This window comes from Gallus gallus, chromosome 3, assembly GCF_016699485.2.
Source record: "Gallus gallus isolate bGalGal1 chromosome 3, bGalGal1.mat.broiler.GRCg7b, whole genome shotgun sequence".
Lineage (NCBI taxonomy): Eukaryota > Metazoa > Chordata > Aves > Galliformes > Phasianidae > Gallus > Gallus gallus.
Genome location: NC_052534.1, coordinates 82,356,865 through 82,369,133, shown reverse-complemented (window position 1 = coordinate 82,369,133; position 12,269 = coordinate 82,356,865). Strand labels below are relative to the sequence as shown.

General features: G+C 43.9%; 2 protein-coding genes across 12 annotated transcripts in view; both read left to right on the top strand.

Moving 5' to 3' along the window:
- Positions 1 to 1,999, top strand: part of FAM135A (family with sequence similarity 135 member A) — an 80,037-nt gene extending 78,038 nt beyond the window's left edge. For all 10 annotated transcript variants that reach the window (XM_015284799.4, XM_015284798.4, XM_015284801.4 and 7 more), the window contains one exon: positions 416 to 1,999. In XM_015284799.4, the coding sequence (XP_015140285.2) occupies positions 416 to 621 (206 nt within the window). In that variant the 3' untranslated portion in view covers positions 622 to 1,999. The remainder of the gene's footprint in view (positions 1 to 415) is intronic.
- Positions 2,000 to 5,080: 3,081 nt separating this feature from the next.
- SDHAF4 (succinate dehydrogenase complex assembly factor 4) lies at positions 5,081 to 10,967 on the top strand. 2 transcript variants are annotated; one of them, XM_419887.8, is made up of 3 exons: positions 5,081 to 5,143; positions 7,502 to 7,648; positions 10,159 to 10,967. In XM_419887.8, the coding sequence occupies exons 1-3, from the start codon at positions 5,113 to 5,115 to the stop codon at positions 10,266 to 10,268; spliced, it is 288 nt and encodes a 95-aa protein (XP_419887.2). In that variant the 5' UTR covers positions 5,081 to 5,112; the 3' UTR covers positions 10,269 to 10,967. The 2 variants fall into 2 exon arrangements, with proteins under 2 accessions (XP_419887.2, XP_001234195.2); XM_001234194.6 differs by having other exon boundaries at positions 5,081 to 5,517.
- The last annotated feature ends 1,302 nt before the right edge of the window (positions 10,968 to 12,269 follow it).

Below are 12,269 nucleotides of genomic sequence, written 5' to 3'. Positions count from 1 at the left end.
CAAGTTGTAGCTTCAAGCACGTGGGCTTTATTTAGTCAAGGCTTAATACTAGCAATGAATGAAAATGCTCTTCTCCATTTTGAGTGGTGATTCATTGCTGTATTTACTGTTGGGATATCCCCAGCACAGTCATATTCTAACATTATATATTAACAAATATTTACACAGACGGTATAATAAGTCAATAACAATAAGCATTTTTTCACTATAAATGTCTAATGAATAAATACATGGTGTGTAAAGTTATGTTTTCCCATGGTATCTGAGGAAATTAAGCTTCCTGTATTCAGCCTTAACAGAAGAACAGCGTAATACATTCAGCGCTTTTCTTCTGGAACGCATTCATTTCCAGTTCCAGGTCACAGAGCTGTATTCCTGGTGATTCACACAGAACCATTCTTATTTTCCTCCACAGGACCAATTTATGCTGAAATGATCCAGAACCTGCTTCTGCCAGTTCTTCAGAATAAGGAATGTAATTTGGTTCGTTACAACGTGATTAACGCATTGCCCAATACAGCAGATTCTCTCATAGGGAGAGCTGCACACATTGCTGTTCTTGATTCAGAAATATTTCTAGAGAAGTTCTTTCTTGTTGCTGCCCTGAAGTACTTTCAGTAGAGAAGAGCATCGTAAGAGACTCGGTTATTACCTCATTAACAGATGAATCAAATAATGTGTGATATTAAAGTATAGCTGCAGCTGTATTTTAAGAGATATTTATACTTTTTATATGGAAGATAATTTATATCATCCACACTTAGGGCTTTTTAACATCAACTTTACTTTCTAGGTAATGTGGCTGTGCAATATTTTTTTATTTTGTTCTTTTTACTTTTCTATTACTTTTTCTTAATTTGGGGTACCTGATTATTTGGAGATTAAAGCACAGTGTGTACTCTGTTTGGTTTCTTCTTGGCTCTTAAGACTACAGAAGTCAACGTTACTTGGCTGCATTTTACAAGAGGCTTTAGATGCCAGAATTAATTGGATTTAAAAGCTCTGCTAAGGTATTACACGTGCAGTTGTATTTTAGCACTGTAGGAAGTTTAACTGGAAACAAACCGAGCTGCTAAAATACTGTATATTTGGAAACAGCTCTATCTGTGAGTCTCACAAAGACCATTACCGAGTTGTCTGTTCGGACATCGCAGCATCTTAACAATTTTCTACACAGTCATTATCAGCATTAGCAAATACGTTATGCCTGTGGGAATCTATTTTCTACTGATCTCAAAAACACATTAGTTTACATATTCAATTTTATTACTGGAACTTTAGTTTTCAGAAGCAAACGGCAACTAAGGATTTTTGAATGTTTAATGATAGCTGCCTTCAAACAATTGGGGTTTTGCAAACCGTATTCAAACTGCTCCTTACTCTGTCGGTTCCTCAGACGAACGCGGACTGTTTTACATGGACTTCCTTGTATGGACGTGAAAGAAGTAAATGTTATAAACTTCTGCAATACTTTTATGAATTTATTCAATTTTTAAATATTGTTCAAATGTTTTATTGACTACAAAGTATTGTAAATAGAACTCGATACATCTTCAAATGGGACACTGTTGTAAACTTTACCTGTTCGGTGATGCAGATAAAATGTTTTTGATATACAGGAATGTTAAAGGTCTATTGACTTTCTACTGGTGCTGAATAGCATTGAGTTTGGTTTCTCCTTCCTTCCCTTTCCTCTGTTTCAAACAAGAATTCACTAAAGGTGGGGGGAAAAGGGTTACACGTGCATTCACTAACTGTAACGAACATTTTTGGAGAGACATAAATTTGTTGTATAATGCATGTTTATTTTTAGCATTGTGTTATTGCATCTGGTGTTAATAAAATGAACAAATGACTCTAATGGAAGCAATTAAAGGAACTGAAATCTTCTGCTAATTACCAAATCCCGGGGAGGCATTTTTGTATATAATTGTTAATTTTGTATTATTTGAAATGAATGTAGCAATAATAGTTTGTAATGAAGTAATTTTACATTTTATATGGCTTGTTAATGCAGTCTCTGTAATAACACACTTTCTTCTCTGCAGCTTGCAAATTTCAGCAGCTGAGCTTTGGCAGGTACACTTCAGAGCGCTTTCCTACAGAGTTGTTTTAGGCAAGTGCTTATTACAGAAAGATATCTTAAACACATTCCCATTCTAACATTATCTATTTTTACTAATATCTTTTATATTATGGTGGTACTGCTGTCCTGTAAGTACTTAAATGACATTGTGATATCTCAGCTGTCTTTGTTTAACAGTGTTGTAGTAGCTGACTAGTAGGTAAGTTGTTAATATCAGTTTCGAGAGCTGAGTCCATGAGTGTTCAGACTTCTTTGTCACTGTCGAAAAACGTTTGTCTTGCTGTGCCTTTCTGGAACTGAAAAAGTGTACGTTGTGCCTTTGTGATTAGCAAAGCAGAAATATCCTGCACTGTAGCCACTTTTTAAAACACTCGAGCCCATCCACTCAAGCAGACTTGAATCCAGACTAATGGATGGTGTAGGAAATGACCTGATGTTTGCGTGTAAACTTTTCATGGAACAGAGCAAATGCAGAGAACTTCTCTCCTCTCCTGTATTTTCCTCAGTGCAATCCATCCATGGTCAGGTGGCCCTTTCAGTGTTGTAGATTTTTGTGGGGGCTGTTTGACACCTCAAAGCCCCAAAGGAGGGGCCAGTATTTGTTTGCTGTACTGAGTGCTGTGATGACCTCAGTGTGCCCTTGAAGCACGTGACGTTCATATTTGCACTCATTAACTGTATGATACTCTTGTGGTGGTTGTTTGAACAACACATGCATTCGTCCATGTTTGGAACATCTGTGCACAGCATACTCCCTGCTGCTCTTGCGTATGTCTATTTTTTAGACAGAAATATGGATTTGCATACGTAATTCAGCACCACGTGATCTAGAGCAGCCATGAAGTGCTCCATCTCTCTTCTGTGTGAGTCAGGGCTTCATCTCTCTGCAGTGTCAGCAGCCTCTTCTTTACGCAGGTATCCTGCAACCACTCAGAAGAGGATGAGGCTGCATCAGGAGCTGCTTACAGAAAGGGAGTTAACCATGAAGGTCTGACATTCCTTTAGAGAGTTGCCAGTCCTTTGCTCCCTGAAGGCATTACGCTGCTCCTGTTGTTTCACAAAGCTCCCGGTGGTATTATCAGGAGATTACTGCATGAAATGAGAAGAGTATATCTGAGGTTTTGTTCCCATGCAATGTATATAAGTTCATTCCTTGGTTTGTATTTGAGTCTTCCATCAAAATTAAACTTTCTGATCCTAGAGATGTGGAAACTAATTGGGGGGAAAAAAAGAAAGAAAGAAAGAAAAAGATTATTTTGGAAATCACCAGGCCTTGCAGCTTATGTTGTGGCTCATGTGAACTGACCTGCTGCATAGTGCATGTTGCGTTGGCTCTAGGTCTTCTACCCCCTGCTTTTCAGAACAGCAAAATAAAGGATAATACATAATCCTGACTCCTTGCAGGGCAAGCTGGAGAGTAAAAGAGAAATGACTGGCAGGAACAAGAAGGAAAGCACAAAAGAAAACAATCACAAACTTTTGGTTTTAATCACAAAGTGGCACATTCCCGTGGCATGTGCTTACATATGTTCTTACATTCAGGTAATGTTACATTCAGCTCTTATGTTCAGGTTCACAATCACTTCAACCACAGGATCTAGAAATACGTAAATCAGAAGTAAAAGTTGAAGTTTGCATTTTTAGAGAAATACACTGGAAATGAATAAAGGGGGGGGAAAAAAAGCTCTGAAGACCTCCTTATTTTGGGGTAGAAGCATCATACCTAATTATTCTTACATAGCTGTTTTAGCCATGCATTTGGGAGTGCATGCAAACACCGCTTTTCATGGGTTTACTTTAATCTCTCAGGGAACAGAGCTTACCCCTACAGGCAGCTCAGTATGAATGCTGTCAAGGTAAGGATTTCATGGGAGCATGACAAGCTGTTGAACTTGGCATACATCTGTGGACTTTCTTCTTGCTGCTTTTGGGCCAAAGAGCATTTTTCCCACGTGAGCCACCACTACTGCAGTGTTTTCTCTCGTCTGTTACAATAACGGGAAGGCTTTCCCATCATTGCCAGTCTCTTATGCCCAATTAACCGCGTTATAAAAAGCTGATTGAGAAAATGTCCCACAGAAGGCAGTCAGTTAAATGTAATTGCTTTCCATGTGTAGGCACGGCCAGCTGCCACGCAGTGACCTTAGTACAGCGCTGCTGTTAGTTCAACGAGTAGATTCACTTCCTTAAACTCTTTGGATGTGAACACAGAATGACTCAGGTTGGAAAAGACCTTCAAGATCATCAAGTCCAACCACAACCTTACCAAACTACCTTAATTCTAACAACCCTCTGCTGAATCGTGTCCCTGAGCACCACATCCAAACATAAAATGCTGTTTTAGGCTCCAGTGGTCATGAAGCCGAAGGAGTAGTTTTCTGTGGCTCAGCATCCGCGGAGAGGGTTTAGAACTGTGGAGGAGCGAGGCGGTGGGGCGCTCAGAGCAACCGCCACACCTGTGCTCGGCACAGCCACGGTGTGCAGATGGCAAAAACAAGGACGGGTTCAGCAGGGGTTGTGTGGCACGTTGCCTTGCTGCCTCTTGCGAGAGGGAGGAGCCCCTTCTCGGGTGTGGAAAGGGCACCTGTTAAGCCAGAGAGACAGTGCGCCGTTTCATTAATAAAACAATTATGCGAGGTTAAGAAAAGCGGTAACTGAGGTTGAAGCGCTGCAGCCTTTGTGAGCGCTGGGTCTGTCGGTCAGCGCTGTGGCGTCAGCCGGAATCATTTCACGTCCTTTGCACGTTACGTCTTATTTGGCGTGTTATTTCAGCAGCGTGCTTTAATCATTTTTATGCTGATTTGTTTCTACAAGAGGGGGAGGGGTAGGAGCGGGTCTTCTGAGCGCTTAACAGTCCGTCGCACGACAGAAACCTAACCAGGACCTCATAGGACTGCTGGAAAGCCGAGGCGAGGACGCGCCCGCCTACTCAACACCGCCCCGCCCGCCTCCAGACGCCCTTCCCGCCGTTGCGCACGCGCGGGGCGCATGCGTGGCAGCGCGTCCTGAGCCGGGACGGTGCGGCCATGGCGCTGCGGCTGCTGAGGGCCGCGGCGAGTAAGGGGCGGGTGGAGAGCGGGGCGTGGGGGGCCGGCTGGGCACGGGAAGTGGTGGGAAGGATGTCGAAGCTTCTGCCAGGCTGTATATGTGAATGCGTGCCCGCACAGCGCGGGCCTGCAGCTGTCAGGCCTTACTACCCGTTGTGGGAGATTATTAGCGCTGTGAGGGTTGGAACGGTAGTGAAGGCGCTGAGCTGTGCGTGAGTGCTCGCGGAATAGCTGGAGGGCAGCCGGCCCTGGCCGCTTACCGATGGGTGTGTGATGCTGAGGAGGCGGCAGCCGAGCCGGGCCGGGCGGGGAGCAACCCCGTGTAGCGGCAGAGCCGTGAGAACGTAGCGATGTGGTGAGGAATGACGGCGGGAAGTGGCTGCTGTGAGTACAGGGCTGGGAAAGGTATCGTGAGGTGTTGGTGGGCCCTTCTGGGCTCTCTCAGGCTGATGGCAAGGTTTCGGTCATGGCCCACCCCCCGCACGTACCCGTGTGAGCCCGCAGCCTGAGCGGCCCTGCTGAGTTAGGTGATGGGTGAGCGCTTGAGCTGTGCGCTGGCTGTGGGGAGTTGAGGTTTTCAGCTCCTTTCCAAGTTCAGCTCTATGATTAGTACACAGCATGGCTTTGCAGCTGCCCATAAAGCATGAGTAGTCTGAAACCAGCCTGCAGAACGTACCCTGCTGATGGGGTTGGTTTTCTGTCTTGTCCTTCTCTGAGTCAGTCCGTGTTGAGCTGCTGTCAGCCCTGTGTCAAGAGGAACGGGTTTTAGTCAACAACTCCAGATACTACAAAGAGGAGAAGTGGATTTTTACTCTTCCCTCCTGACTGCCAGATAGTTGCATGTCAGTACTTCAGCGTGACTTGTGTTTGAACTTGGACTGGAACATCAACTATCATTTATTGTCCTACCTGGCCTGCAGAAAAGCAGGGTGCTTGGCAGGAAGGAGGATCCAACAGATGCAGAGGAGCTGGATTCCTTGCTGTTCTTAAACCCCTTTGTCATAGCTAAAGAGGGGGAAAAAAGAGTGTTCCTTTGGGGCACTGGCTGCATATGGCAGGCATAGAATGGGTTATGTGACTGCAGGGTGTAAACTTGCTCAGGCCGTGGTATTTTAGGATGGTTGGGTACGCTGATTTGAGACATACAGCAGGTTGCTGTTTGGTATGGGTGAGTGACAGCTGGGCTGTTGGAGGAGGCTAAGGTGAAGCCATGGCTCTGCAGTGCTTGGAGCCCATCGTGGTGCAGGCAGGGTTTATGTTTGAATCTTCTAAAGAAAAGACCAAGCCGTGTCCATAGCTACAGTTTTTTCAGAGTTGTTTTTGTTCATGGTGGGCATTTGGCTTTTAATGACCTGCAGAAGTATCTGTCTTTTGGGAGGTCTTTGTGAGTGATTTGGTAGTGACTGTTCAGTTACTTAGAACACCTGTGCACCTTGGTGTCATCAGAATACTTAGCAGAACATCAAGGTGGGGATGGTTATAAGGTTTCTCCTAATTTGTGTTTAAAGTAAGGCTTTATGAGGGGAAAATATTTTTTTCCTAATTAAAGCATAGGTATAGCATTATATAATTGAACTTAAATGTGCTTGAAGTTTGTCCTGCTTTTGGCTACCAGCTTATTTTATTGTCAGAAGTGAAGCCCCTCTGTTCTCTGCCAGCATCCTAGAAGACCCGTTACCGAGGGAGCAGTGATTTTCCTTTCTTTTTTGGGGGTAATTTCTTTTGGGGAAGCAGAGGCTCTTTCTGACAAAAAAGCTGCTGGAAATGAGCCAAGCCCTGGAAATCTGCAGCCTCCTTGGGGGAGGTTCAGCCTTTCCCAGGGAAACAGAATGTATTCCTCTATGCCAGCATTATTTAGAGCCTAAAATGCAAGACAGTAACAGTGAAGATAATTTCAAACAGTTTAAAATACACTGTTGATGTGAACAGAGTTACACAACTAACACGATTTTGCATGCATATGTTTCTAGAACCAAAAATAAGAATCAGTGCTAATTTCTTGGGTGTTCGTGAGTGGAGTTTTAAACTTGAACATAGGAAGTTCCGTACTAAACTACCTCTTTATGGTAAGGGTTGCCCAGAGAGGTTGTGGAGTCTCCTTCTATGGAGATACTCATGACCTGTCTGGGCGCCTACCTGTGTGATCTGTTGTAGGTATCTGCTTTAGCAGTGGGTTGGGCTTAATGATCTCTCGAGGTCCCTTCCAACTCCTGTAATTCTGTAATATTGGGTTTTTTTTCCCTCCCCTCCCCTCCCTGCTTTGTGGAGTGAGGCAGCTTGGTTTGTTCTCAGAGGTTCTCAAAACAGTGGCAGAGCTGTTTAGTATCAAGGTCTGATGTATAGGTGACACATGTCCATCTGCTTGTAGGGTCATCGCTGCCCTGCAGCTCAGTGAGGAGCTATACGTCGGAGGGAAGACCTGAGCCTGCTAAGCAAACACTTAAGAAACCGAAGTTACCAGTAGGCCGATTTGATGAACCGGAGGAGTCCAATATAGAGAGGGAACCTCTGGAAAGTAAGTCGTGCTTTATGGTATTGAAAGCTGTATATTTTAAAGGCAAGATCTCTCTTCTTGGAGACACTCAAATTAGCCTGGACAGCCTAACCTGGTGTTGGTCTTCCTGTGGGGCTGCTGTCTGGCAAAGGTGCCTTCCAGCATCAGCTATTCCACAGATCTGCCAAATGTAACTGAGGTAGCAATATTGGTCTTCTGTAGTGCAGCTATAAATGTTGGTCCCAGCTGGTTTTTAGGATGCAAGAAGCCTATTCCATTTTAGTCCCCAAAAGATGTCCGATCCGTGCTGTATTTCATGGTCGCTCATAGCTTCGTGTGTAGTGTTTGAAAAGCAGCATCACGTGCAGGGCTTCCTGAGCCATTCAGCAGGGCTGGGGAGACCTGAACAGCTCTGTTTACTGTTGTGTGTTCCAGTCACTTGGTGGGGATGCACAGAGCCTGAGGTACCAACTATATTGCTGCTGCAAGGCACAGAAACGTATGCTTTTATCAGACAGGAGAATGAAAGGGCTGATTTTTCCTCCTCTCTTTAGTCATCTTTCTTTAACCAGGCAGATTTAGCCTCATTCACCACCATGTGCTGTTTACCAGTGGCGATAACCTGTGTTCACCCATCTTGAGCTGTCTAGGACAAACTCTTGCAGTGTACCAATAGATCACTATGAATTTCTAAATGACAGAATGACTGAAAAATTACAGTATCATCTCCAGAACGGCTGCCGGCAGTTTCAGATTGTGACTCACTGTGAGCACTGACTCACAGTTGGAGTTACTGTGTGTGTTACTTAATTCTGAATTCCTCTCTGTTCCCAAGGAATACCATCAGTGCTTCATTTAAAGCAAACGATTATTACCTTTTGCTTTTTGCTTAGGTTTTTGAGCAAAATTTGAGGTTCCTTTTGTGTTTAAATGTAGTTGTACGTGGGTGTTTTTACATACAACGCTGGCAGTAGTTTGTGGAGTGCTGGCTGCTCCTCCTGTCCTTGATGCTTATTAGAATGAAGGAGGTGTTTAGGTGGCCATCTGAAATTCCCACTGCGGTGTAGCTGTCATACAAAAAGCTTTAGAGCTTCTGTATCCACTGTGAGCATATCAGTAGTGCTTGGATATTAGGGTGATGCTGGATGCATTTGTGCTCCCTGTACTGCCGGAGGTGCTGAAGTGCTGATATTCCCTATTGTGGTCTGCATGAATCTTTAAACAGGCATCCCAATGTGTTGTTCTCTATGGCCTGTAGCTGTATGAGTCTTCCTCTATCACTGTCCTTCACTTTCACTGCTCCCCAGAACTTCTCTTCTCTTTTCTCACGTTCTGTCCTGCTCCGTATTGTGTTTCCCAGCAGTGCAATAGAGCTGAGAGAGCCCCTAGTTGTGTGGACCTAAGGAGGGCTCTGCAATCAGCATGGTGGAGGTGCATGGGGTACCCTGAGCTTCATGGAGCAATGCAGCCCAGAGCAGGATGAAAAAATCCTCAGCCTAGGATGGTGCTGTGCCAGAAAGTGAGCGCTCTGCGCCTTGGTGGGGCCCACGCAGAGGGCTTTACTGAGGGAGCGCTGAGTAGCATGAGGATGTTGATGGAGGAAAGCAGCAAAGCTACGTGGTGCTAAGAGCAGATGGCATAGCTAGGTAGTGTGTTGGGAGTGGAAGAGGCTCTGCTGATGAGTTCTGCTCGTGTGGCTCACAGGGGAGACTTGGAAATCCCGTTCATACCCGACAAAGGAAGGATATCCCTATCCTGGAAGGGTATCAGCATGACTCAGCAGGCTTACGTTTCATTTTAAAAGGTAGAAAGTCTGATGAGGATTTTATAGTGCCTCCTATGGTAGTGGGATTTGGTGTGACGTTGATAAACATCAGCATGATATTTAATGAAAAGATAGCAGCTGTGAAAACATGATGATAATTATCAAATTGTGACTAAAATTCTCATACCTAAACAAACACAGGCAGTGATGTGGTATTGGAGATATAGTGAGCACGGCAGCTTACCTTCATGACTAAAGTTCTTGCTATGAATTCACTAGAAACTCTGGTGCTGTAGTGCCTTGGGACACTCAGATGTTTTGTCATTTGCATTACTGAATATGGTAATATATTCCTGACTGTTGTCACAAAACCCTCTGAAATTACTGTTTCACTGCTCTGGGTTGCCTCCCAAAAGACAACTGATTTTTATATTGAAGTATGGATTGAGAGATAAACATCTGACCATCTGTGATGTTTCTATTTCCCAATCACAGAGTGGTTGGGGCTGGCGGGGTCCTCTGTGTCCACCAGGCCCAACCCCTGCTCCAGCAGGGACATCCCGAGCAGGGGGGCCAGGACCACATCCAGGGGGCTTTTGAAGATCTCCCAAGGAGGGACACCCCAGAGCTTCTCTGACTCTCTCTTTCTCTCTCTCTCTCTCTCTGTATATATGTATATATTCCTGATGTTGGTGAATCTGGTTCAGTTTGTGCCTGTGTTTATCAGCATTGCATGCATTTTAATGAATTTTCCCTGTCGTTGTAGAATTCCCTGATGGAATCAATCCCGCTACAAAAGAGAGAGGTGGACCGAAGGGCCCTGAACCTACACGTTTCGGAGACTGGGAGAGGAAGGGACGTTGTATAGACTTTTAATGTATAAATGAATCCGTATTACTGGTGATATATTTCTAGTTGTTGAAGAGTATGTCTCAGCTGGATTTGTGATTTCTGTCATGCTTCTGATAAATTTTCTGGGATGTTTTATGTAAATAGTACAGCTTGGTTTTTTGAAGCTGTTATTATGTGCACCTGATCATCAGTGGTATTTATACTAGGCAGGTATAAATGGAAGTATAGTCGATGTGAAGTTCGTTGTCAGGATCTTGCTGAGATGTATAAATGGCTTTTATTTTGCTATGTAAATGAATGTTTTTATCTATCTATCTATAAAGGCCAAGTTGAATGGGGCCCTGGGCAGCCTAATCTAGTGGGTGGTGGCAGCCCTGCTAATGGCAGGGGGGCTGGGACTGGATGGTTAACGTCCCTTCCATCCTAAAGCATTCTGTGTCTGCTTGGAAACTGGCTAGATACTGCTGGAGAAAAAATAACATTATTTGCTGATACCTCATGTTCAAAGGTGGCTGTTGGATGAGATGATGTTAATATTGCAGGTCTTCAAGTGTCACCAAGGTACTGGCTTTGAGCTGAAGACCTTTCCGTCAGACCAACTCAGTTCTTCATTCAAGAATTGGCCTAGCTGTAAATACTGCAGTAGAGCACAACTCTGCTGCTTCTGTAGGTACTTAATAATAGGAGAATAAGCTGACATCATTAAAACCTCTGGCATATTAACTCTCTTGGTATTTGCTGTGCAAGTTCTTTTTGGCAGACGGAAAAAATTGATCTTCTCTGTCTTCAACTGTAAATGTTTGGGTTTTTTTTTCCTCCATTCATTTGTGTTTCTTCCCTGGTGTTTTGCTGATTTTTCCAACCTCTTCACTTTTCCTCTGCTTTCTCTGTCCTATACAGTCACAATTCCTATTAGCTGCTTCTGCCGTAACATCACAATGGGCTTTCATACTGAATGAAAGGTGTTTGGACAGCACAGTACAGTCTTCCATGTTATGGCCTGACTTTCTTTTTCCTGTATGAATTTGTTTGCTGTTTTCTCTGCCAAAGCAAGTTTTGCTTGAAGGAAGTCAGCTTTAATCGAGAGTTCTGTTGTTCTGCATTACTGTGGCTCTGTAAGGATGTACCGCTTTGTCCCCTTTTGCCTGATTTTATTAAAGCTGCAAAGCATCTGAGTACTGTTACAGATGTCCATATAATCTCCCCAGAACCCACCTGACTTGAGGTGGCTGGGAAAGCTCTTCCTACAGCCTGCCAGTTTGCACAGCGTGTGTTTTATGGGTGTAGTATTGTGCTGGTTGTGAATTAGGAGATTCATCTCACTGCTGTGATGCCCTCAATAAGTATAAGTCTGCTCACTTAGGTTTCTCAGCCAAATACCACACCAGAGAACAAAATCAGATGTATTAAAGGCTATTTTTCTTAAAAGTCGTTAACTAGTAATTATAACAGTTAATTAGATTTTGAACCCTTAATCTTCTATAACTGCTGCAGCATTGCTTGGATATTGGAAAATGAGCCTGCATTTACCTGACTGATTTCAGTTCAGCAGCCTTTCCCAAAGTCTGTTGGATGTTTTGGTTACGTGAAGTGCTCTGGGTGTAAGTAAGCTACCTGTAATGTGTGCTGTTTCTTAAAGTGTCTCTTTCTAGCGCTGCTTTGCCTCTTCAATCCCCAGTAGAGGGGAAAATGCTTTGTCATGCACTACAACACCTACTTTTCAAGTACAAAGCAGGAATTTTAATTGAAAACTTCTGCCTTTCCTGCATCATTATTATTAGGCTTCCCATCTGAACTGATGAAGAGGCAGTAATTCTGCAATTATTTTGTTTTTGCATTATAAAACTCATCCTTCTTATCTGCAGGTTGTTGCATTATTTCATTATCTTCTCCTGCTAGTTTTGCCTTCCCAGCACAAGTTCCATGAATGTTTATGTAGCTCCACTTCCTGGCATTCTTGATGCTCAGTTCTAATCACAGAATCATAGAATAGCTTGGGCTGGAAGGGACCTCAAGGATCTTGAA

Bases quoted from the DNA above. Each gene is read 5' to 3' on its own strand.
- SDHAF4 (XM_419887.8), top strand. From the start codon at position 5,113: ATGGCGCTGCGGCTGCTGAGGGCCGCGGCGA. The intron at 5,144-7,501 runs GTAAGGGGCGGG...ATCTGCTTGTAG, and splicing joins GCTGCTGAGGGCCGCGGCGA to GGTCATCGCTGCCCTGCAGC. The intron at 7,649-10,158 runs GTAAGTCGTGCT...CTGTCGTTGTAG, and splicing joins AGAGAGGGAACCTCTGGAAA to AATTCCCTGATGGAATCAAT.